General features: G+C 39.1%; 1 protein-coding gene across 1 annotated transcript in view; it reads right to left on the bottom strand.

Moving 5' to 3' along the window:
• The window catches only part of LOC126204133 (RIMS-binding protein 2-like), a 1,140,279-nt gene that overhangs the window by 195,364 nt on the left and 918,375 nt on the right, over positions 1–26,540 (bottom strand). Inside the window, exon 14 of the mRNA XM_049938546.1 lies at positions 17,100–17,343. Within this exon, the coding sequence (XP_049794503.1) occupies positions 17,100–17,343 (244 nt within the window). The remainder of the gene's footprint in view (positions 1–17,099; positions 17,344–26,540) is intronic.

Genomic DNA, 26,540 nt, shown 5'->3' with positions numbered 1-26,540 from the left:
ATTCACTTATTGCTGGTTTTGCAATCCTGGTTCTTGTCCTTTCAATTAATTTTAAGTTCAGCCAAAGCATGACTTTACGAATTGTTTATCTACCATGCTTCAATGCATTTCTGTGTATGTTTCACATAAGCTTTAATGTTTAACACTTTCAGATATGCCAATGTGCTCATTCTCTCTCACCTAATGCCCCAGAGACAGGTTTCAAGCTTCCACTGTTAAGAACAACATAGATCAGGCTTTCCTAACTGGTACATCATGATGTTTTACTGTGTAGCAGGGTTACACAAACTTTGTTGCAAAATTTAATTTTGTCCAGAAATCTAAACTTTATAAGATTATTATGCTGCATTTTATTTTTAATGTGGAAGGTAGTAAGATGGAGATCCCCCTGATGACAAGGACAATAAAGACAAGGTCCAAGTTCAGGTTGGTGAAATAAATCAGCCATGTCCTTTTTCAGAGAAATAGTGGAAAACTAAAATCTGGATGCCAGACTGGGATTTGAAATGCCATTCTCCTGAATGCTGGTCCACAATCTTATGATCACATTCCCTCACTTTGTTTTAATGTGAGATGAAACAATTCCTGCTCAATTTTGAAACAATCTGTACAAACCAGTGTTAAAGGAGTGGGTGTTAACAAAATATCAAATGCCATTTTTGAAATGAAACATTTATTTTAAAAAAAGAAGTACGATTATATCATCAGTGAAAAACAAATACCATGCATTTCTCACACTGAACCATAGAGACGCGATAATGCTATGTGACAGACAACTTTCAAATATAACAACTCTGAAAACACTGATATTTTCACACACTGCCACAATGTTTTGTGTATGTGATGAAGTATTATATCAACAAGTTTCTTCATCATATGTAGCTTGATAAATGGCAATCCTTTTGTTAGAATGTCTGTTGCATGTCTGTTGGTGGGTGTGTATTTCACTCCAACCTCCACATCTTTAACTAGTTGGCAGATGTAATGATACTTTGTCTCTATGTGTTTTGATCATTCATAAAATCCTGATCCATAAATAAATTTGAGAGCACCTCTTTGGTTATCTATTTGCAAAATATGAACTGAGGACTCTCATTGACAGCAGCAATTTCTTTCAGATGTTGATCCAACCATACAAGTTATTTGCAAGATTCATTTGCAGCTATGCAGTCCAATTACACTGAAGAAAGAGCAACACACTGCTGTATTTTATTTTTCCACACAATCAGTTTTCCATGGATGCCATTTGTTGATCATCCTACACGTCTGTCCCTACCACGATCAGCATTACTACAGGGTGTTACAAAAAGGTACGGCCAAACTTTCAGGAAACTTTTCTCACACACAAATAAAGAAAAGATGTTATTTGGACATGTGTCTGGAAAAGCTTAATTTCCATGTTAGAGACCATTTTAGTTGCGTCAGTATGTACTGTACTTCCTCGATTCACCACCAGTTGGCCCAATTGAAGGAAGGTAATGTTTACTTCGGTGCTTGTGTTGACATGCAACTTATTGCTCTACAGTACTAGCATCAAGCACATCAGTACGTAGCATCAACAGGTTAGTGTTCATCACGAACGTTGTTTTGCAGTCAGTGCAATGTTTACAAATGCGGAGTTGGCAGATGCCCATTTGATGTATGGATTAGCACAGGGCAATAGCCGTGGCGCGGTACATTTCTATCGAGACAGATTTCCAGAACGAAGGTGTCCCAACAGGAAGACGTTCGAAGCAATTGATAGGTGTCTTATGGAGCACGGAAAATTCAAGCCTATGACTCGTGACTGGGGAAGACCTAGAATGACGAGGACACCTGCAATGGACGAGGCAATTCTTCATGCAGCTGACGATAACCCTGATGTCAGCATCAGAGAAGTTGCTGCTGTACAAGGTAACATTGACCACGTCACTGTATGGAGAGTGCTACGGGAGAACGAGTTGTTTCCGTACCATGTACAGCATGTGTACAGGCACTATAAGCAGCTGACTGGCCTCCACGGGTACACTTCTGCGAATGGTTCATCCAACAATGTGTCAGTCCTCATTTCAGTGCAAATGTTCTCTTTATGGGTGAGGCTTCATTCCAACGTGATCAAATTGTAAATTTTCACAATCAACATGTGTGGGCTGACGAGAATCCACATGCAATTGTGCAATCACATCATTAACACAGATTTTCTGTGAATGTTTGGGCAGGCATTGTTGGTGATGTCTTGATTGGGCCCCATGTTCTTCCACCTATGCTCAATGGAGCAAGTTATCATGATTTCATACAGGATACTCTACCTGTGCTGCTGGAACATGTGCCTTTACAAGTACGACACAACATGTGGTTCATACACGATGGAACTCCTGCACATTTCAGTCGAAGTGTTCGTACACTTCTCAACAACAGATTCAGTGACCGATGGATTGATAGAGGCGGACCAATTTCATGGCCTCCACACTCTCCTGACCTCAACCCTCTTGACTTTCATTTATGGGGGCATTTGAAAGCTCTTGTCTACACAACCCCGGTACCAAATGTAGAGACTCTTCATGCTCATATTGTGGATGGCTGTGATACAATATGCCATTCTCCAGGGCTGCATCAGCGCATCAGGGATTCCATGCGACGGAGGGTGGATGCATATATCCTTGCTAACGGAGGACATTTTGAACATTTCCTGTAACAAAGTGTTTGAAGTCACGCTGGTATGTTCTGTTGCTGTGTGTTTCCATTCCATGATTAATGTGATTTGAAGAGAAGTAATAAAATGAGCTCTAACATGGAAAGTAAGCATTTCCGGACACATGTCCACATAACATATTTTCTTTCTTTGTGTGTGAGGAATGTTTCCTGAAAGTTTGCCCGTACCTTTTTGTAACACCCTATATAAGCTTCAATATTACAGTTTTCATTCCTCTCAGATTTAATCCCATCTGTCATTACTGATTTAAGGTACTTGAATGCAAAATGTGCCCGTAATGGTGAGTCTTGAACTCTCAAAGCAGCATTAATAGTGTGTTATAAATCTGGTCATGCACCTTGTGTTAAATACAGAAACTTCCAACCATTTCTTGATAGAGTCCTGTGTTATTAAAAGGAGGTGATTCACCTGGGATCCATTCTGGTTCAGTGGGTAAAGATACCATATTTCTCTAAAATTCTCTTCTCATATGCAGACTGATTTATCAGAAAACATTTGTCCCAATTCCTTGATTCATAATCCCAAGAAGGAATCAATCTTTTCTACAGTGATCTGAAAACATTTACCCAATGCTTGATAAACATAGCTGTTGCATCAATGGAGCCCACAGCCAATCCATCACCAACATAAAACAGCCGTACCAGGTTTTCACCATAGAACACACATGGGTCTGAACAGCTCTTCTGCAAATTATTTTCTGTAGTAAATTTAACAACACATTCATACCCACCACTTTGAATCTTGCTTTGAACTGTATAGACCATTTAGTAAATTACATACACTTCTTTTACCATCATAAAATCCCTCTGCTTGACACATATATAGTCCCTTCTTCAAAATACCAATCAGAAATGCTGTCATCACATCAAATTGTCTTAAACCATGTTGACTTGCAATGCTCAACAGAGCTCTCATCATCTTAAATTTGTAAGAAGACTAAACATGTCAACACAATATATTCCAAAACATTGAATATGTACTTTTTCCATCAATCTTGAGCCAGTTCATTATTTGCAACAAATTTTATAGTAAAGACTAACTGATTTTCTATGACCTTGTTTGTTTTAGTTTTGTAAAGAAGTTTCTTTCCTTTACTTGTTTCCAGAGCATTCATTTATTCCTCCATTGCTTTCTTCCACTCTTCAGGATTTTCTGACTACACTACTTCTTTACAGTTCCTTGGTGTCTTGCAAAGAAGCATCATTCTTGGTTGATGGGCCGAATCTTCACTGTAAGACAATGGTTTCTTCAAATTTTGCGATTCACATAAATTGTCGCTTTCTTTGTCTTCATTCTTGCTGCCAAGTTTCTCTCAACTTGCTCTAAATGTCATACAACTGGTCGCGATCCTTTTGTCACTTATTGCTACATTTTGTTTCATACAATCCCACTGACTATCCTCTCCAAATTCAAAATTTTCATGTTCACTTTCTGTAACATTTTCAGCTACATCTATATATATCAACACTTTTAGTCTCTTGAGTAAGTAGTTTCTATAATTGTTTGCAGCTGAATTTTACATCTCTTCATATGCACATACTCGTACAACTTTTTTCAGGAAAATAAACATAGTATCCACAACCATCATAGCCAATCACATTTCACTTTTAGGATTTAGCATCAAACTTTTTCCATTTTTGTGTAGAAATCCAAGCAAAGCATTCCATTTCAAATATTACCAACTTATCAAAATGACCTTCTTTCTCCAGAAATATTTAAGTTGGAAATTTAATTTTCATGGGACCAGTTCAATTCGAAGTATGTTGTAGCCAGAACAGCCTCATCCCACAATGCTTCTGGTAGGCATTCAACAGAGCAGAGCCAAGAATGTGCCATCTCACGAAGGATTCAATTTTCCAGCTCATCAACTCCATTCTGCTGATGAGTGTATGATGCAGTAACTGAACGTTTCAGTCCAATTGAGTCAGCAGACTTATGTGCATTTTTATTAGAGAACAGGGGTAAAATACAGGGAGTGAAAGGCTATTTACAATTTGTACAGAAACCAGATGGCAGTTATAAGAGTCGAGGGGCATGAAAGGGAAGCAGTGGTTGGGAAAGGAGTGAGACAGGGTTGTAGCCTCTCCCTGATGTTATTCAATCTGTATATCGAGCAAGCAGTAAAGGAAACAAAAGAAAAATTTGGAGTAGGTATTAAAATTCATGGAGAAGAAGTAAAAACTTTGAGGATCATCAATGACATTGTAACTCTGTCAGAGACAGCAAAGGACTTGGACAAAGGACTTGGAAGAGCAGTTGAACGGAATGGACAGTGTCTTGAAAGGAGGATATAAGATGAACATCAACAAAAGCAAAACGAGGATAATGGAATGTAGTCAAATTAAATCGGGTGATGCTGAGGGGATTAGATTAGGAAATGAGACACTTAAAGTAGTAAAGGAGTTTTGCTATTTAGGGAGTAAAATAACCGATGATGGTCGAAGTAGAGAGGATATAAAATGTAGACTGGCAATGGCAAGGAAATTGTTTCTGAAGAAGAGAAATTTGTTAACATCGAGTATAGATTTAAGTATCAGGAAGTCGTTTCTGAAAGTATTTGTATGGAGTGTAGCCATGTATGGAAGTGAAACAGGGACGATAACCAGTTTGGACAAGAAGAGAATAGAAGCTTTCGAAATGTGGTGCTACAGAAGAATGCTGAAGATAAGGTGGGTAGATCACGTAACTAATGAGGAGGTATTGAATAGGATTGGGGAGAAGAGAAGTTTGTGGCACAACTTGACTAGAAGAAGGGATCGGTTGGTAGGACATGTTTTGAGGCTTCAAGGGATCACAAATTTAGTATTGGAGGGCAGTGTGGAGGGTAAAAATCGTAGAGGGAGACCAAGAGATCAATACACTCAGCAGATTCAGAAGGATGTAGGTTGCAGTATGTACTGGGAGATGAAGAAACTAGCACAGGATAGAGTAGCATGGAGAGCTGCATCAAACCAGTCTCAGGACTGAAGACCACAACAACATATTAGAGAACTCCTTGTCACTGCCTGCATGTAATTCTTTCACAGTAATGAACAGTGATAAATTTCTTTTGTTTTTCTTTTTTGTGTTGCAATAGTTTTGTTACCCTATAACTGCAAAAACCATTCTTAAAAAAAGCAAAGTATTGATGAACCTGCAAAGCATTTTTCCACTGGTCTACAAACATCTGCATAAACTAATTATCCAGGTGTAATGGGTTTCTGCACTCTTTCACCAAATGCCAGCTGATGATGTTTACTGTAGATGCATTCCTCAGAAGCGATACTATCAATTTTTGTCTGTATATCACAATCTTTCGAAAACTGCTGCATAAATCATTTATTTTTATGACCAATTTTTTCTGCCATCACTATAATGTGTTATCAGTGTCTGCAAAAACACAAGACGTTTCTTGATTAACAACCTTCACAGCTAGAAAATAACCTCATTTTTGCCAACAGATGTAGCAATGGCAACTGAATACTGTATTTGAAAAATATTAACAATTTTTCCATAATTTCGAATTATGTCATTTATTCCTTTTTGCACAACTTTCTTAACAGAAAATAAGTTACAGGATCCACCAGGATACAAGCAAACATCTTCAAAATATCCGTCTGCCCATTTCTATCGATTGAAAATCTGAACATCAATTTGACCTGTAACAAATTCTTCAATCTGCACACCATTCTTGGCACTATCCACCTTCCTTGGAGATTCAAATGGTTCATACATAGTGTATCATTCATACTGACTTGTTACGTGGTGTGTCGCATCACTGTCAATATACCACTCATCGCAGCCAAGTGTATTTATATCTACAGAAAAATTACTGACTCTACCTATTGAAATTTTTTGCTCAGTTTATGAAGTATTCATGAGACTACAACACTAGTTGCCTGTGCCAATACATTCATTTGATCGATGGCCCTTTTTCTTACATATAAAACACAACAACCCATTTAGCATCATTTTGATAAGTGACCTACTTTCCCATATGAAAAGCATTTTCTAACTTAATTTCTTTTATAATGAGATGTTTTAAATGCATCTGTTTCAGATGAAGTTTGTGGCTTCATTGTTGTTTGTTAATCTTCATTTTCACTGTCACTGCAGTAACTACACTTCTGTCAACATAACTTGCTGTTCTCAGTTCATAATTTAAACACTGTTGTTTTGCACTGTTGTTTTGCAACTCATTCGTTTTACTATATTGCCTTGTGTCCATGTGTGTGGGGAGCCCCACACAATGTTTTTAAAACCTGCATCAAAGCTGACAAGTGTTTTTCTGTGAAAAGACTTCTGTAATCTTCACAATACCAACCATGTGAAAAAACAATTATCCACCTGAAGATTATGGTGTGAACCACTGAAATACTTAGCTGCACAATAAACAAGTGACTGATGCAAAAACTGTTTTATTTGTATTGATCAACAGTTACAGCCCTCAACATTCTGTCCCTTATTGACAAAATATTCATTATCTCAAATCTATTTAGCAATGTCCGCCTCTGTAGCACAGTGGTAGCATTACCACCTACCATGCAAGGGACTGGGTGTATATGTCATTCATCATCATTTCTATCATCTCTGACACGCAAGTTGCCAAAGTAGCGTCGACTAAAAAGGCTTGCAAAACGGCGGCCGAACCCCGAAAAGGGATATCCCGACCTATAAATGCCATACAATCATTTAATTTCTTTAGCAATCTTGCAATATCCAACACTAAGTAAAGGCTTGATTTCAAGCAATAGACTTAGACATTTCCTTGCTTTTGCATTAGCTTTGATCCATTAGGCGAGATTGGAATTATAATTTTGCACGCTTTCTTCTGGCTTCATCAGCTCACTATATACACTGCTGGCCATTAAAATGGCTACACCAAGAAGAAATGCAGATGATAAACGGGTATTCACTGGACAAATATATTATACTAGAACTGACATGTGATTACATTTTCACGCAACTTGGGTGCATAGATCCTGAGAAATCACTACCCAGAACAACCACCTCTGGCCGTAATAACGGCCTTGATACACATGGGCATTGAGTCAAACAGAGCTTGGATGACGTGTAGAGGTACAGCTGCCCATGCGGTTTCAACATGATACCACAGTTTGTCAAGAGTAGTGACTGGCGTATTGTGACGAGCCAGTTGCTCGGCCAGCATTGACCAGATGTTTTCAATTGGTGAGAGATCTGGAGAATGTGCTGCACAGGGCAGCAGTCGAACATTTTCTGTATCCAGAAAGGCCCGTACAGGACCTGCAACATGTGGTCCTGCATTATCCTGCTGAAATGTAGGGTTTCGCAGGGATCGAATGAAGGGTAGAGCCACGGGTTGCAACACATATGAAATGTAACGTCCACTGTTCAAAGTGCTGTCAATGCGAAAAAGAGGTGACCGAGACATGTAACCAATGGCACCCAATACCATCATGCCTGGTGACACGCCAGTATGGCAATGACAAATACACGCTTCCAATGTGCGTTCAACGTAATCTCACCAAACACGGATACGACCATCATGATGCAGTAAACAGAACCTGGATTCATCCGAAAAAATAACGTTTTGCCATTCGTGCACCCAAGTTCATCGTTAAGTACACCATCGCAGGTGCTCCTGTCTGTGATGCAGCGTCAAGGGTAACCACAGACATGATCTCCGAGCTGATAGTCCATGCTGCTGCAAACATCGTCGAACTGTTCATACAGATGGTTGTTGTCTTTCAAATGTCCCCATCTGTTGACTCAGGGATTGAGATGTGGTTGCACAATCCGTTACGGCCATGCAGATAAGATGCCTGTCATCTCAACTGCTAGTGATATGAGGTGGTTGGGATCCAGCATGGCATTCCGTATTACCCTTCTGATCCCACTGATTCCATATTCTGCTAACAGTCATTGGGTCTCGACCAACGCGAGCAGCAATGTCGCGATACGATAAACCACAGTTGCGAAAGGCTATAATCCGACCTTTATCAAAGTCAGAAATGTGATGGTATGCATTTCTCCTCCTTACACGAGGCATCACAACAACTTTTCACCAGGCAACGCCGGTCAACTGCTGTTTGTGTATGAGAAATTGGTTGGAAACGTTCCTCATGTCACCATGTTGTAGGTGTTGCTACCAGCACCGACCTTGTGTGAATGCTCTGAAAAGCTAATCATTTGCATACCACAGCATCTTCTTCCTGTTGGTTAAATTTTGCGTCTGTAGCACATAATCTTCATGGTGTAGCAATTTTAATGGCCAGTAGTGTATGATGGCAATGATTTTGTTATAGTTGTTACTATGATGCTCTGAGAGCTCAATTTTCTTCGTCAGTGATTTTTTCAATCTGATAAATTTCTTTGGCCATAATCTCATCTTTTACTCTTCTATAACACTGAGTTACCATCGAAATTGACTACAACTGGTGCACTTCATGACAACTTTATGGATCACGCACATCTACTGCCATGTTGAAAAACATGAAATGCTGTTTTTGAAACAAAACATTTATTTGAAAACAATGAAAGTACTGTATGGCAGTGCCATCAGTGAACAACAAACACCAACCTTTGTTCAAAATGAACCTCCAGAGAAGCTATAACAAAATGTGACAGACAAGTTTCAAAGTTTATTAATACACACACACACACACACACACACACACACACATAGATGTAACTAAATTGAAAATACTGATACTTTCAGAGTGGGTAACTTTCATTTCTGCTTGCCAATAATTCAAACAATGCTAAAAACTGGATGCAGTGATTATCTTACACTTTACACTTACGGAAAACATATCATGGGAGAGGATGTTGCCGAATATTTTGGATGTGTGTGTCCAAATACAAGACACTAATTGATTAAGAGAATACATAGTATTTGGCACAAATCACTTGAAGAAAACATGCTCCTGAGTAGTGTCACACAGACTGCTTAGCTAAATGTGCTAGTTAATAAAGATGAAGCAGGATTAAGATACCAATATGTGAAGAAGAAGCTACAGGTCAAGTATATAATAAAAGGGATCATTAACATATGAGCGTAAGTCAATTATTATCTGCAAAGTAGTTATAAAACTTTGTTGTTAGCAAATAGGAAACTTACAAGAACATCATTTTCCGACATAGTCTCCTCGCGTTTCAACACACTTGGTCCATCGTTGCAAAAGCTTTCTGTTTCAACCTAGGCAAATTGATGACCCTTTAATGCCTGTTTGAGTGGACCAAACAAGTGATAGTCAGAAGGGGCAAGATCAGGACTATGTGGAGCATGATCCAGTACTTCAAATTTGAGTTTCTGGAGTTTTTCAGCAGTGTGGGTAGCAGTATGCGGACGGACATTGTTGCGCCACAACATAGCACCTTTTGACAGCAATTCTCGACGTTTGCTTCAAATTGCAAGCTTAAGCCTGGCAGTAAGCATCTCACTGTAACATACACTGTTTATTGTTGTGATCCTTTCCCCGTAACGTTTCAGTACTGGACCTTGTGCATCCCAAAAAAACCGTAAACATCAGTTTTCCTGAGGACAGCTGGGTCTTGAACTTTTCTTGCAAGGTGAATTTGGATGTTTCCATTCCATAATCTGCTGTTTACTCGCTGGCTCATAATGATGGATCCATATTTCATCACCAGTAACAATACTGTCTAAGAAGTTGTTCCCTTTGTTACCATAGTAATCCAAATGGTTTTTTGTTATGTTTGTTTATGCAACTGTGTGAGTAACAAAGCATGTGTCATCAACGTAAAACAACAGTACTACCAAAATAAACAAAATGTAACTAAATTGTGGATAATAATTGACTTAGGCTCATATTATGAGACTGGAAAATGATGTTGCTATAGTGGATATGTGCCAGGAATTAAGTCAAAACGATGTTATCACTGGGCACCAATAAAATTTCATGTGACAGAAAGATCTGGATGGATGATGCAGTAGCATTGGCTACTGGACATGACAGTTTGGCAATCTCCCTGCATAAAATCTTCATCTTTCCATCACCAGAATGTGTTCTGTGTCACAAGATTGGTTTGATCATGCACAAAGAATATTTAAAACAGTGTACAAAATTAAGTTATTGTAATCCAGACTGAATAACATTCTGTTGGGAAGCAAGAAGGTGAATAACAATAAGTCCAGTGCTAAAACATTAAAATATATTTTAAAGAAGTAATTTAACATGAATTTGGCCAAAGGAATACTGGAAAATGAGAGTGCAGGAGGAAAAGGAACAGTTCCAAATGAGTTCTATTCAGGGATGAAATTAAAAGCCTCAATGAAAGCAGTACAGCTACACAGAGAAAACTTACATCATAATCAACAAAATTTGCCAGTAAAAATGTAGCACACAAACAGGAAGTTCGAGAAATGATACTTGCAGGTAGCAATCACCTTAGAGGAAGAAAATTATGTTATGAGGATATCAAAGAATATGCTGTCAGCAATGAAGTGACTAATGTATATTACTAAATGCATATCCCAGAACCTAGCACCAGTTGCAGATGAAAGTTGCACATGCCCTATATTAATGTCCACTAATTGGTGTCCACATACTTTTGATGAGAGAGTATAGATATGAGGGTTGTCCAGAAAGAAATGCACTGCATTTTTTCCAAAACGTTATGTATGTATAATTTGAAGTCTCCTGAGTGAGAGCGCCAAGTTTCCATCACTTAAGACACATAGTGTAGCTGTGTTCAAAATGGCACCTGTAGGTGTTGCGTATTACGAGCAATGAGCTGTCACTGAATTTCTCACAGCAGAGAAAGAAACTGTGGGGAATATTCACAAATGCTTGTGCAAAGTCTGTGGAGCATCTGCTGTCGACAATAGTACAATTAGTCACTGGGCACAGAGGGTGAGGTCATCAGAAGGCAGTTCGGTGGAGCTCCACAATTTGCAGCCATCAGGGAGCCCATCTGTGGCTGTCACACCTGACATGTTGCAGTGAACTGATGTTGTCAATCATGAGGACAGATGCATTGTGACTCAGCAATTGGCACTGCATCTGTCAATCAGCAAAGGAAGTTCACACAGTGAAGCATTGGCTCGACCACCAGGTCAACGATTGGTAGCGACAGGGCATATATGCCCTTGTTTTGCACTGGTGCAAGGCCACTAGAACAGAAAGGAGATTACATGGAAAAATAGGGTGTGTAGATAAAACATCATTCTTTTATGTTTGTAATTCTTGTTATGTTCAATAAAGAATTGTTGAAGAAAAAAAAAATGTGGTGCATTACTTTCTGGGCAACCCCTGTATTTCACAATGCAGAATTTTATAAAGTTATCTTTTTGAGGCATGAAACGCTTCAACTGCAATTGTAACCATCATTTTCTGCTACTTCAGTTCAATCATCTCATTTGTCTTATGGAACAATTCTGTAGGCCTATACTTAACAAGTAGCTACATTTCTCATTTAAACTGTTAATTTTATACATCTCTGATTATACTTGTGCCAGTAAATTCTCTGCAGACACTCTGACTGACTGAAGTACAGTCTGAAAAAAGCCAAACAAATATTCAGTCAGATACTGATAGGATTTGAAAGTGGTACAAATACTGGCAAATCACTTCAAAAGTTCAGAAGTGTAAAACTGCACAGTTCATGAAATGAAAAATATGTTGTGTCCAATGACTATAGCATCCATGAGTGACATTTGGAATTGGTCAACTCTACAAATGCCAGGGCATAACAATTTGTAGGGATATGAAGTGGGACAATCACATATTCTCAACAGTGTCCATTGGTAGAATACTATGAAAATGCAATCAGTTTACAAAGCAGATTGTATGTAAAACAGGTATGTGACCCACCTCATAATATTACTCAAGTGTGTCAGCCCAAAACCACATAACACTGTCAGGGAATTTTGAATATATACAAAGAGGCAGCAAAAATGGTCAAAGGTTTTTGTGAGTCTACCTCCTATAGGAATATGTGACACTTCTTTTTTAACACCCTGTACATTCAGTGATTAAACTCTTGCAGTGAAGTGAAATGAAGAATGATTTTCTAGTTTCTGGTGAAATCAAATATCATACAGTGAGCGAATACTTCTGTTTTAGAGCATTTACTATCAATAAATCAAAGACAAAATTTAGAAGAGTTGGGTCCTATTTTGAGTGACTATTCAATATTATTTTAAATCACAAAAATAACTGCCCAGTGAAACAAGAATACTTTTCCATATTTGGACGTAAATACTTTTGGGCTTTTGGACAGATGTAACTGTTTATAGACAATCAGATATGTACTTGGAAGAAAAGCTTTCAAAAGTATACCCGTACCTTCTGCATTACAAAAAACTTGAAGATATGAATAGTAAAACAATGTTGCTACCATAGGTAGGAGAATCAAAGAACCTGCTGTCTATACCTTCAAGGATCCTTCGTCATGAAATTGTTGTGTTAGCATTCATACTCCTGCCACTATCGGAATCATGGGTAATGTCTACTTCTGCTATTCCTTTAACGGTCTATGTATAAAAGTTTGATTCTGTTTATTATTGTTATTAATTATTATTATTATTATTATTATTAGTAGTAGTAGTAGTAGTAGTAGTAGTAGTAGTAGCAGTAATAGTACTTCATGTGAGGTGAGTAGAGCCATGGCCAACAGGGGTTTTTCTGCTGCATATCACAAAATAACTGCTGTAGTGCATGTTAAAAGGTCTAGCTCGTAGCTCGACTACACCATGTCAATGTTTTTTTAATCTATAATTATCTGTTTATCTATTCCCCCCCCAATGAAACATGGACCTTGCTTTTGGTGGGGGGAGGCCTGCGTGCCTCAGCAGTACAGATAGCCATATTGTAGGTGCAACCACAATTGTGGGGGAGGGGGGGGGATGGGAGTATCCGTCCAGAGACCAGACAAACATGTGGTTCCTGAAGAGGGGCAGCAGCCTTTTCAGTAGTTGCAGGGTCAACAGTCTGGTTGATTGACTGATCTGGCCTTATAACATTAACCAAAACGGCCTTGTCGTGCTGGTAGTGCGAACGGCTGAAAGCAAGGGGAAACTACAGCCGTAAATCTTCCTGAGGGCATGCAGCTTTACTGTCTGGTTAAATGATGATGGTGTCCTCTTGGGTAAATATTCTGGAGGTAAAAAACTGCCCCATTCAGATATCTGTGCAGGGACTACTAAAGAGAACATCATTATTAGAAAAAACAAAATGTGTTCTACGGCTCGAAGCATGGAATATCAGATCCCTTAATCAAGCAGGTACGTTCGAAAATGAAAAAGGAAAATGGATAGGTTAAAGTTAGATATAGTGGGAATTGTGAAGTTCAGTGGCAGGAGGAACAGGACTTCTGGTCAGGAGAATACAGGGCTATGAATACAAAATCAAATAGGGGTAATGCAGGAGTAGGTTTAAAAATGAATAAAAAAAAGGAGTGCTGGTAATCTACTACAAACAGCATTGTGAACACATTATTGTAGCCAAGATAGAACAAAGCCCATGCCTACCACAGTAGTACATGTTTATATGCCAACTAGCTCCACAGATGATGAAAAGATTGAAGAAATGTATGAGGAGATAAAAGAAATTATTTAGAGGGAAACAAAAATTTAATAATCATGGGGGACTGGAATTCGATAGTAGGAAAAGGATTAGAAGGAAAAGGACAGGGTGAATATGGAATGAGGGTAAGGAATAAAAGAGAAAGCTGCCTATTAGAATTTTGCACAGAGCAAAACTTAATCATAGCCAACATTTGGTACAAGAATTGTGAAAGAAGGTTGTATATGTGGAAGAAGTCTGGAGACACTGGAAGGTTTCAGACAGAATATATAATGGTAAGACAGAGATTTAGGAACCAGGTTTTAAATTGTAAGACATTTCCAGGGGCAGATGTGGCATCTGACCACAATCTGTTCATTATGAACTGTAGATTAAAACTGAAGAAACTGCAAAAAGTTGGGAATTTAAGTAGATGGAACCTGGATCAACTGTAAGAACCAGAGGTTGTAGAGAGTTTCAAAGAGAGCATTAGGGGTAACAAGAATGGGGGTAAAAAATACATTAGAAGAGAGATGAAATAGTGAAGGCAGCAAAGGATCAAGTATGTATAAAGACAAGGGCTAGTAGAAATCCTTGGGTAACAGAAGAGATATTGAATTTAATTGATGAAAGGCGAAAATATAAAAATTTAGTAAATGAAGCAGGCAAAAAGAAATACAAGTATCTCAAAAATGAGATCAACAGGAAGTGCAAATTGGCTAAGCAGGGATGACTAGAGGTCAAATGTAAGGATGTAGAGTCACATATCAGTAAGGGTAAGATATATACTGCCTACAGGAAAGTGAAAGAGATCTTTGGACAAAAGAGAACCACTTGTATGAATATCAAGAGCTCAGATGGAAAACCAGTTCTAAGCAAAGAAGGGAAAGCAGAAAGGTGAAAGGAGTATATAGAGGGTCTATACAAGGGCGATGTACTTGAGGGAAATATTATGGAAATGGAAGAGGACGTAGATGTAGATGAAATGTGTGATATGATTCCACATGAAGAGTTTGACAGAGCACTGAAAGACTTAAGTCAAAACAAGGCCCCGGGAGTAGACAACATTCCATAAGAACTACTGACAGCCTCGGGAGAGTCAGCCCTGACAAAACTCTACCACCTGGTGAGCAAGATGTATGATACAAGCGAAATACCCTCAGATAACAAGAAGAATATAATAACTCCAATCCCAAAGAAAGCAGGTGTTGACAGGTGTGAAAATTACTGAACTATCAGTTTAATAAGTCACGGCTGCAAAATACTAACACGAATTCTTTAGAGATAAATGGAAAAACTGGTAACAGCCAATCTCAGAGAAGATCAGTTTGGATTACATAGAAATGTTGGAACACGTGAGGAAATACTGATCCTATGACTTATCTTAGAAAATAGATTAACTCACTACATTTCTAGCATTTGTAGACCTAGAGAAAACTTTTGACAATGTTGAATGGAATACTCTCTTTCAAATTCTGAAGGTGGCGGTGGTAAAATACAGGGAGCAAAAGGTAATTTACAATTTGTACAGAAACCAAATGGTGGTTAGAAGAGTCAAGGGGCATGAAAGGGAAGCAGTGGTTGGAAAGGGAGTGAGACAAGGCTGTAGCCTATTGCTGATGTTATTCAGTCTGTATATTGAGCAAGCAGTAAAGGAAACAAAAGAAAAATTTTGAGTAGGAATTAAAATCCATGATGAAGAAATAAAAACTTTGAGGTTTGCCGATGACATAGTAATTCTGTCAGAGACAGTATAAGACCTATTAGAGCAGTTCAATGGAACAGACAGTGTCTTGAAACGATATAAGATGAACATCAACAAAAGCAAAATGAGGATAATGGAATCTATTCAAATAAAATCAGGTGATGGTGAGGGAATCAGATTAGGAAACGAGACACTTAAAGTAGTAGATGAGTTTTGCCAGTTGAGGAGCCAAATATCTGATGATGGTCAAAGTAGAGAGGATATAAAATGAAGACTGGCAATGGCAAGGGAAGCGTTTCTGAAGAAGAGAAATTTGTTGACATCGAATACAGATTTAAGTGTCAGGAAGACTTTTCTGAAAATATTTGTATGGAGTGTTGCCATGTATGAAAGTGAAACATGGATGATAAATAGTTTAAACAAGAAGAGAATAGGAACTTTTGAAATGTGGTGCTACAGAAGAATGCTGAAGATTAGATCGATATATCGCTTAACTAATGAGGAGGTCCTGAATAAAATTGAGGATAAGATTAAGTTGTGGCACAAATTGACTAGAAGAATGAATCAGTTAGTAATACACTTTCTGAGGCAACAAGGGATCATCAGTTTAGTGTTGGAGGGAAGGGTGGAAGGTAAAAATCATAGAGGGAGACCAAGAGATGAATACACTAAGCAGATTCAGAAGGATGTATGTTGCAGTAGGTACTTGGGGATGAAGGAGCTTGCAGAGGATAGAGTAGCATGGACAGCTGCATTAACCCAACCAGTCTCTGGACCGATAACACAACCACAACAACAACAACAATTATCTGTTAATTGTTGTTGGTTTTCTTGGGAAGCATTGATTGAAATTTATAATTAGCTCCATTGAGTGGTGTAACTTTAATAAAGAAAATATATTAAAAAAAAAAAAAAAACAGACTGTATTCTTTATGTAATGGTGATGAAAGAAAAGGCAACACAATTCAGGTCAAAGATGTATATTGGTTTGCAAATTAGCTGTCTTTTCTGGAAAATAGTTGAAGCTGATAATGAGAAGAATTGCAAAAAGCATTATAACTTATTTTACAGAACATATAAATTGATTATAAGTATAACTTCACAGAACATGATAATTAATTATAATTATATGATAGGAAGTCCACATTATGAACAAGAATTCCAGTAATCTTGTTCACAAACAGGTCTATATCCATGGTACATTAAACTTACTCACCAGTAATTGTGTGCCGGTAAACTCCAGGTTTTACTGTGCGAACCTCCACATTGTTGACACATACAACATGTTGATAATTACTGTTGCTTGGTAGCCAAGAGATGACAGCTGATGAACTGGTGACACGGCTTGCACGCACACTAGTTGGACCAAGAGGTACATCTTTCCCTATGACCATTGTACATGCTGCATCCCGTGAAGTACGGCGATTTGGTGTGACTGAACGAACACTGATGCGATGGGGCTATATGATGAGAAACAAAACACACAGTGCCATACTAATCTATCTTTTGCTAAAGATCAGAGAAGTCTACTTTACAAATATCTGTAACCTATTAGACTGCAGATGTAACATTCCATATACAGTTTTAGATAACTCAAGAACAGAGCTACAAAATAATTTCACAAAGATGAAATTCCTGAATTTCACAAAACATGCCCCCAACAATTTTCCTCAAAATGCCTTAACAGTGCTGTAACAGTAAACATACTATGTAATTTCTTTCATTAGTTTCTAAATAACCTGTATTTGTCATCTATATGAGATGAACAAAGAAATTAATTAATTTCAGCTTAAACTAATTTTTTTTGGGTCAAAACTTGGCCACATAAAATTCCTCTGCTTTTGCTCCAAGGGAATCCTCCAGTGTGTATGTGGTAGCACTACACTGCAGCGGGTGGGCAGTACCCTACTCTTCTTTTACTCACACAGTGTGAAGTCCATACTGAGGCCTCACTTTTTCAATTTTTCTCTACATCTTGTTACATGAAGGACAGACAGTTAAGTGTGTTAAAAGTCATTCGACATTCTTTACATCAGGCAGGTGACTTTTCATCCTGTATCATCAGATTGTGAGTTATATTTAACCGCTTTCAGACTCTAGTCACCTGCAGTGTTTTGACAAGGATAACTTGGTAAATATGCATTGATCAGAGAAACTGATACACTGCCTGTTACTCAAATTAAGGATGCTGATGCCTTGATCCTTCCTCTACTGATTTTTATTTTAAATAGATGTCAAGTGGTGATACTTCATCTAAAAAGAGGAACATTTGGTAGACGCTGAAAGAAAGGAAAAATTCTAATACTGTGTCAACAGTGAGGTCATTAGACATATGGCAGAGAGGTCCAACATTTTCTCCTTCACTGGGTGATTGTGCTGTGCATCAGCTTCATTCACAGTTCCAGTCTCATTTGTGGAATACCCATAATCACTAAGAATATGTTGTTCTTTGTTTTAAAGAGGAAAAATAAAAGTCTAACTTCTTGTCAACACTAAGGTCCTAAAAGACAGAACACAAGTTCACTCAGTTGAAAAGAGCAAAGAGAAAAATATCTTCTATACCAAGTTAATACCAGCCATTATCTGATGTGATTACAGAAAACCAGGTGAACCCTTAACCACCATGGTTGGACTGGCAGTGGGAGAGGGAGGGACAGAGCAGCTTGAACAATAGCATTCCTGCATTTTAATTACAATCCAATGCTGCTCAGAGATGGCACTTAATGGTACTTGGAACTGTCTGAACTAAATTATAGAAACAGCCCCATTGATTGTGAGGTGGAAAGAGCATTGATAAGAACCAAAATCATTGAAATTGGAGTTTCTGTCATAGCTGCAATTTGTGGCTTCTAGTCCTCGTCGCAGGAGTGGTTGATTTGCTAGTGGAATGTATGGGTTCCTTATCACTGTTAACAATGTGGGTGACTGATGGGGTGATTATAGCCAGTGGCATTTCAATTATCGCTGTGGGTGAAGTATTATGAAAAGCTTAGCTGCTACTCACCATATTGTGGAGAAGCTGAGTTGCAGATAGGCACAACGAAAAGACTATGAGAAAGTGAACTTTCAGCCAACAAGGCCTTTGTTGAAAATAGACAACATACACACACACACACACTCAAGCAAACATAAATCACACACACATGACTGCATCCTCTTGCAGTTGAAGCTGAAGCCAGACTGCGAGCATCATCGCATGATGCAAGAGGCAACCAAGTGGTGGTAAGGAAGAGGCTGGCGTGTGGAGGGGAGAGATAGCATGTTAGGGGTGGAGGGTGGAGAGTTTTATGGGGTGGCATTGTGCATGTTACTCTAGTTCCTGGAGAGCAAGAGTTTCAGTGTTTGTTGCGGGATACAAGAATTCTGGATTGCATAGCAGGAGAATTTAATGGATGGAGAGAAGGTATTGTTGGGCGGTTTGGGCTTGACTGATTGGGTTTTGCAGGACTATGTTGATTCATCCATCTCTGGCTTCCACCCTTCCTTCCACAATGACCTCCATCTGTTCAGATTCTGTCAATCTATAGCGCTCACCAACATAGTCCTGCAAAATCTTATCAATCAAGCCCAAAGCTCCTAGCAGTACCTTCTCTCCAGCTGTAAAAATCTAATTCTATGCAATCCCAAATTCCTGGGTCCCATAACACACATTACAATTCTTGCCCTCCAGTAACTAGAGCAAAATGCACAATGTCACCCTAAAAAACTCTCCACCATGCTCACTTCCTACTCCCGTCTTGGAATATCACTGTCCACTACCTCTACAACAACATCCAAACTTTCCCCTCGGGTCCTCATAGTTAACTAACCCTGTCTTGCAGACCTACTACATTTACACCACCCTCCAAAACTCCCTCCCACCACTAAACTGGAATCCAGAACCTAAACAGACCCAAAACACTGTTATGAACCTTTCCTCCAAAAGCCTTAGCTTCACAGAAGTATCACTCCTTTCCAAAGGTCTCACCTTTTGCCCAATTACCAAATTCAATCATGTAGATCTTGTTAAAAATCATCTCTTCTTATCTCGGTAGCTACAGAGGTAACACAGTTTTGCAAATAACCCTATCAATCAGACTCAACCAAAGACCAATGTTGAACCTTGCCTGGCTCCATTCACTCCTCCATGCAAACCTGATCCACCCCCACTGCCCCCAAATCATAACTCCTGTTAACATTCCAGAATTTCTTAACCTTGTCCCTTGCCTCAACATGATTCCCCAAATCCCTCATCATGCAAACTAACTTTACATCTGCAGAAAGAACTGCAATCGACTATCTAAAAACTGATCCCAACCTTATAATCCTACCTGCTGATGAAGGCTTCACCACAGCTGTCTTGAACTGCAAGGATTACCTGGCAGAACAACTCTGCCAGCTGCCAGATTCATCCACCTATAAACCCTGCCACACTGACCCCATTCCAGAAATCTAGCAGGATCTCCAGTCCTATCCCAAAACCTCTTCCCAAAGTCCATCTCTCTTTTCACCCCTATCGCTTGCCGCACTCCTACCTTCTACATGCTTCCTAAACTCCATATAACCAACCATCCAGGAAGCCCCCTTTTGGGCGGATACTGAGTCCCAACGGAGATAATCTCTGCTCTCATAGACCAACACCTTCAGCCTATTACCTGCAACCTACCCTCCTATATAAAAGATACAAACCATTTCTTCCACTGTTCCTGTTCCTTTACCACACAGTGCCCTGCTCATCACTACTGATGCTACTTCCCTTTACACTAACATCGCTAATGCCCATGGCCTTACCACCACTGAACACTACCTTTCCCAATACCCAACAGGTTCCAAACCAACAGCCAGCCGAAGTGGCCGTGCGGTTAAAGGCGCTGCAGTCTGGAACCGCAAGACCGCTACGGTCGCAGGTTCGAATCCTGCCTCGGGCATGGATGTTTGTGATGTCCTTAGGTTAGTTAGGTTTAACTAGTTCTAAGTTCTAGGGGACTAATGACCTCAGCAGTTGAGTCCCATAGTGCTCAGAGCCATTTGCACCATTTGAACCAAACCAACAACCTACTTCCTAGTCACAATGAACAACTATATCCTAACTCACAATTACTTCTCCTTTGAACACATCATCTACAAACATATCTGGGGTAGGGCTATAGACACCCACATGGCACCATCCTCTGCCAACTTATTTATGGGCCACTTAGAGGAATCTTTCCTAAACACACAGAATCCCAAAACCCCTCATCTGCTTCAGATTCATTGTTCACATCTTCATGATGTGGATTGAGGGTGAGGACACACTATCCACATTCCTCCAGAACCTCAACATTGTCTCCCCCATTCGCTTCACTTGGTCCTACACAAACCAACATGCCACTTTCTTCAATGTTGACCTCCACCTCAAAGATGGCTACGTCAGTGTTTCTGTCCATATCGAACCCACCAACCACTAGTAATACCTCCACTCCAATTCGACAGCTGCCATACATTTCATACCAAGAGGTCTCTTCCGTACAGCCTAGCCACTCATGGCCATCGCATATATATATAGTGCTGAACAGTCCCTCATAAAATACACTTAGGGCCTCACTGAGGCCCTTACAGACCATAATTACCCTCCCAACCTTGTATAAAAATAAGTCTCCCATGCCTTATCCTTCCAGTCACCCACCACCTCCCAAGGTCCCATGATCTGGCCACAGAGGAGCATTCCCCTCATGATTCAGTACCATCCAGGACTGAAGCAACTGAATTACATTCTCCCCAGGGTTTCAACTACTCTCATTGTGCTTTGAAATGAGAAATGTCCTATCCACAATCCTTATGCCCCTCCCACAGCGGCATTCCATTGTCCACCAAACCTGAACAATATACTCATCCATCCCTACATAACCCCTGCTCCCAACCCCCAGCTGGCTCATATCCCTGCAATAGACCTAGATTGGAGACCTGTCCCATACATTCTCTCACCACCACCTACTCCAGTCCGGTCACAATCATCACTTATCCCATCGAAAGCAGAGCTACCTGTGAAACTAGTTGTATGATCTACAAGTTAAGCTGCATTCTACTGGACTTGACACCTAACAAGCCATCTATCCACAAGAATGGTCCCTGACAAACTGTGGCCAAGAAACAACTGGATCACCCTTTTGCTGAGCATTCTGTCCAACACAACATTCTTCATTTCAATGACTGCTTCACAGCCTGTGCCACTTGGATCTTTCATTTTCTGAACTGTGCAGGTGGGAACTCTCCATGCAATATATACTGTGTTCCCATAAGACTTCTGGTTTTTGTTAGCCATTATCCTTACTCATCTAGCCCCTTCCCTTCTCCCATCCAGCACTATGCAGCCCTCTGTTCCACCCATGCACCCAGTCTTTTTGCTTCTCACTTTTCTGCTATCCCCTTCTTCTTCCCATCCTCTCCTACCTGCCCTTTATCTAACCTCCCAACTGCCCCACCCTCTCCTCTCTCCATCTCATCCCTGCATGCTCCCACTAGCAGCACTTAAAGTACTTTACCATACCACATCCCTAGCATGCTACCCCCCCCCCCCCCCCCCTCCCAGCACACCCTCAACTTTATCCCCACACAGTTGCCTCTCTCATTGTGCAGTCTGGCTTGAGCTGCCATAGATTGTGGTCATGTGTGTGTGAGTTGTGTTTGCCTGAGTGATTATGTGTGTTGTCTATTTTTGACAAAGGTTCACTTTCTGACAGCCTTTCTGTTGTACCTATCTGCAGCTTCTCCACTATATGGTGGGTAGCAACTATCCTTCTCATAATAATGTTGTATTCCATTCTGCATTTTCCATGATAATGAAAGTGTTATTTATGAATATTCCATGGTTCAAAGCACAAATGTCCCACTGAAGCACACTCGCAGAATGTTGCTGCTGGATAATGACTGGAACTTTTCTCCTCAGTGACATGCTAGATTGACTCTTATATTTTGTTTGTTGTTCCATACATAACAACAACCAATTGCCACTGGCACATCTGTCAAAAAGGCAAGAAGGCCACTGCTTACTGTCATGTTATCAGTCTAATTTTCCACACATGCCTGTTCAACTTGGTAGACAAATACCTTTTACCAATGAATTGTAATCTATTTGTCTTATAATGTACAGATACTACTCATTTAACTAGAGTTAAGGAGAAACTTTAAAAGAATGGGTAAAACATTAGCAGTGACATAAACCTACAGTTCATGAGAGACCTCAGTATTTTAATACTAATGTAAATTTTCCTTCAAAATTTTCAAAACTAAATGCTGTTCAAGAACAGTTCATTTTTTCATGGCCTCTTCAACTGAGTATTAGCACCTCTGAAGAAGAATATCATGTAGCTTTTCGTTGGTGAACCTAACTTCATACCCAGACTGTTCTAGTTGTTTATTTTGTTGTAAACATTCATTCTCATATACTGAGCATATAACTTTACATTGATCTCAGCACCACAAGCTGTACTCTGAGCAAGTCCACCTGTCTTACTACATCTACATTTATATGTACATATATACTCCAGAAGCCACTGTATAGTGCATGGCAGAGGGGACAACATACCACTATTAGTCATTTCCCTCCCTGTTGTGCTCACAAATAGAGTGATGGAAAAGCAGCTGTCTGTAAGCCTCTGTATGAGCCCAAATTTCTTACACCTTATCTTTGTGGTCCTTACACAAAGTGTACTTTGGCAGCAGTAGAATTGATCTGCCGGTTCTCTAAATTTCCATACAGTGCCTCATGAAAAGGATGTCATTTTACCTCCAGAGATTCTGATTTGAGTTCATGAAGCATCTCTGTAATACTTCTGTGCTGATCAAACATTCTGGTAGCAAATCTAGAAGCACACTTCTGAAATGCTTTAATGTATTCCTTTATTTTGAGCTGTTGGAGATCTGAAACACTTGAGCAGTACACAAGAATGGGTGACACTAACATTCTGTATGCAATCGCCTTTATAGATGAGCTAAACTTCCCCAAAAGTCTTCCACTAAAACAAATTCGAGCAGTCACCTTCCCTACTACCAACTTGATACGGTCATTCCATTTCATATTGCTTTCCAGTGTTAAGTCTAGATATTTAATCAAAGTGACTGTGTCAAGCAACATATTACTGATGCTGTATTTGAATGTTGCAGGACTGTTTTTCCTACCCATCCTTATTACCTTACATTTTTCTACATTTAGAGCAAGCTTTCATTCATCAGACTGAACAGAAATTATGTCTAAGTCACATTGTATCCTCCTACAGTCACTCAATAATGACACCTTCCCATACAACACAATGTCATCAGCAAACAGCTGTAAATTGCTGTTCACTGTGTCAAATCATTTACGTACAAAGAAAATAACAGTGTTTCTACGGTACTTCCTTATGGCACTCCTGGCGCTACCTTTGTCTCTGGTGAACACTCGCTGTCAAGGGCAACATTCTGGCATCTATTATCTAAGAAGTCTTCAAGCCACTCATATATTGGGGACATAATCCATATGCTCTGACCTTTGTCAACAGTCTGCAGTGGGGTGCTGTGTCAAACACTTTCTGGAAATCTGGGAATAAGGAATAAGTCTATTTTTCTCCAATCATGATTTGTAGGATACCACGTGTGAAAAGGGCAAGCTGAGTTTAGCATGAGTGATGCTTTCTAAATCTATACTGATTCGTGAACAGAAGCGTTTCTGTTTCAAGGAAATTTATTACATTTGAACTCAGAATGTGTTCAAGATTTCTGCAGCACACCAATGTTAAGGGTAGGTTGTTTGGTTGATCAGGGGGAGGGGAACAAACAGCGAGGTTATCGGTGTGAACAGCAAGGTCATGTGCTAACATTAAGGATATTGTTTGTAATTATAACACTCTGATAAAGTTTACCAACAGTAACACAATATAAAAACATTTTTTTAAAAAATTCGCAATCCCATCATAGGACTATTCACAGCGTAATGGAGCTGTCAGCAACTTATAAATGGTGTGATTTATTTCTTTTAGCCATACCCTTATAACTGAACTAGTATGTATTTAAACACTATTCTGGTTATTTTTCTTCTGCAGAAAAGGGTTATTACAGGCAATGTTTATTGTAAATATCATCAATGCAAACCGCAGCTAAATAACTTGTGGAGGACATAAAGAAGTTACATAACTGTTACTTTGTAAATGTATTTGTATTTAATTATATATCAAGGAAGGTCAGTAGCAGTTACTGATAAGAAAAACATATCCATTTATATTTTTTCTAGGACAATGTGTGACTGAGAATAAATTTTCAGTGTAAAACTACAAACTGCTAATTACGGTTAATTTGCAAACCATTAAATTTAACAGTTTATGTGTCTAGTTTTGATAAACTCTTGTTGGTGAATCTTCTTCTGAACTGTATTTATTGCAATTAAAAAGGAAAAAAATCAAGCATGCTTGCAAATACAGTAGCAAGTTGAGGTTACAGTGTAGTCAAATGAGTTTAGAGCACAGTCACTTGAGTTTTGAGATTAGAAACACTAACAGCTGAGTTTTAGGTTAAAAGATTTGCATTCAGAAAATAACTTTTGATCTTGTAGTGTATATTTAGACAAAAATCTGCAGACATGGGTACTTGAAATTACACTGCCCTAAAATTACTAAGTAAGGAACTTGATTGACCAAGTGGGAAAAGGAAAGTAAATGACTTATTGGATTATCATGAAAGTGTTTTAGATGTAACTGGCAAGACATTGCTGAAGCTCCAGCCACTTGAAGAAGGTGCTACACAAAAACAAGTCAAAAAGCACAAAGAACAGTTGGATTTGTTTTGTAAGGCAAACAGTTACGCAAAGTGTACGATAACAGGTGGTATTTTTTATGAAATGAATCAGTGGTAATGGAAAAGCAAACAGCTAGTGGTACATGGGATGCCTATGGATGAAGATATTTCAACCAATATAGCACAACTGAATTCTCATGGAGCAAGGTGAAAAATAGATTTGCTCCTAAAAATGTAAATATTTTGTCAGATCTCATTTTGGTTTGCAAAACCTTGTATATTCTGCCAAGTGAGTTCGAAGCCTTTCAGTCAAGTTGGTTTTTAATAAGACAGGATTAAGAGAGAACGCTTAATGCATTAACAGTCCAGGTGTGTGTGTTTGAAGGGAATTTAATGAAGAATGCAAAAAGTGAAAAAACACCAACAGATGCATTAATGGTAAATACAAGGAAGCAAAATAAAGATGCAATGGAAAATTTGTTAAGGAGTCAAGGAAAAGTGACATTTGCAACTGCTATAAAAGAAAGGGCCACTAGATGAAGGCCTGAATAAATGGGATGGATAGCCAAGAAAAAAATCTGAACAGAAATAATCAACAATAAAAGGAAAGATTGCTATTCACAGTAAAGATGACATGTTGAGTTGCAGACAGACACAATGAAAACACTGTTAGTCATTTAGTTTTCAGCCAAAGCCTTCTTCAGAAAAGGAAACACCCACACATTCATTCACACAATCAAGACCACCTCACACACACATCATAAGACCACCATCTCTAGCAGTTCTGACCAGAATGCTAAATGTGTAACCATTTTTTGCTGTGCCTGTCTGCAATTCAATGTGCCATTTTACTGTGTGTAGCAATCTCGTATTGTTGATATTCCAACCTGGAATTTCCATTGTTTAAACAGAAGTAATGATAGTTGTCAAGATG

The sequence above is a fragment of the Schistocerca nitens genome, chromosome 9, assembly GCF_023898315.1.
Source record: "Schistocerca nitens isolate TAMUIC-IGC-003100 chromosome 9, iqSchNite1.1, whole genome shotgun sequence".
In the NCBI taxonomy this organism is placed as follows: Eukaryota; Metazoa; Arthropoda; class Insecta; order Orthoptera; family Acrididae; genus Schistocerca; species Schistocerca nitens.
The sequence above is the reverse complement of the archived record's forward strand: the minus strand, read 5'-3'. Positions and strand labels throughout refer to the sequence as shown.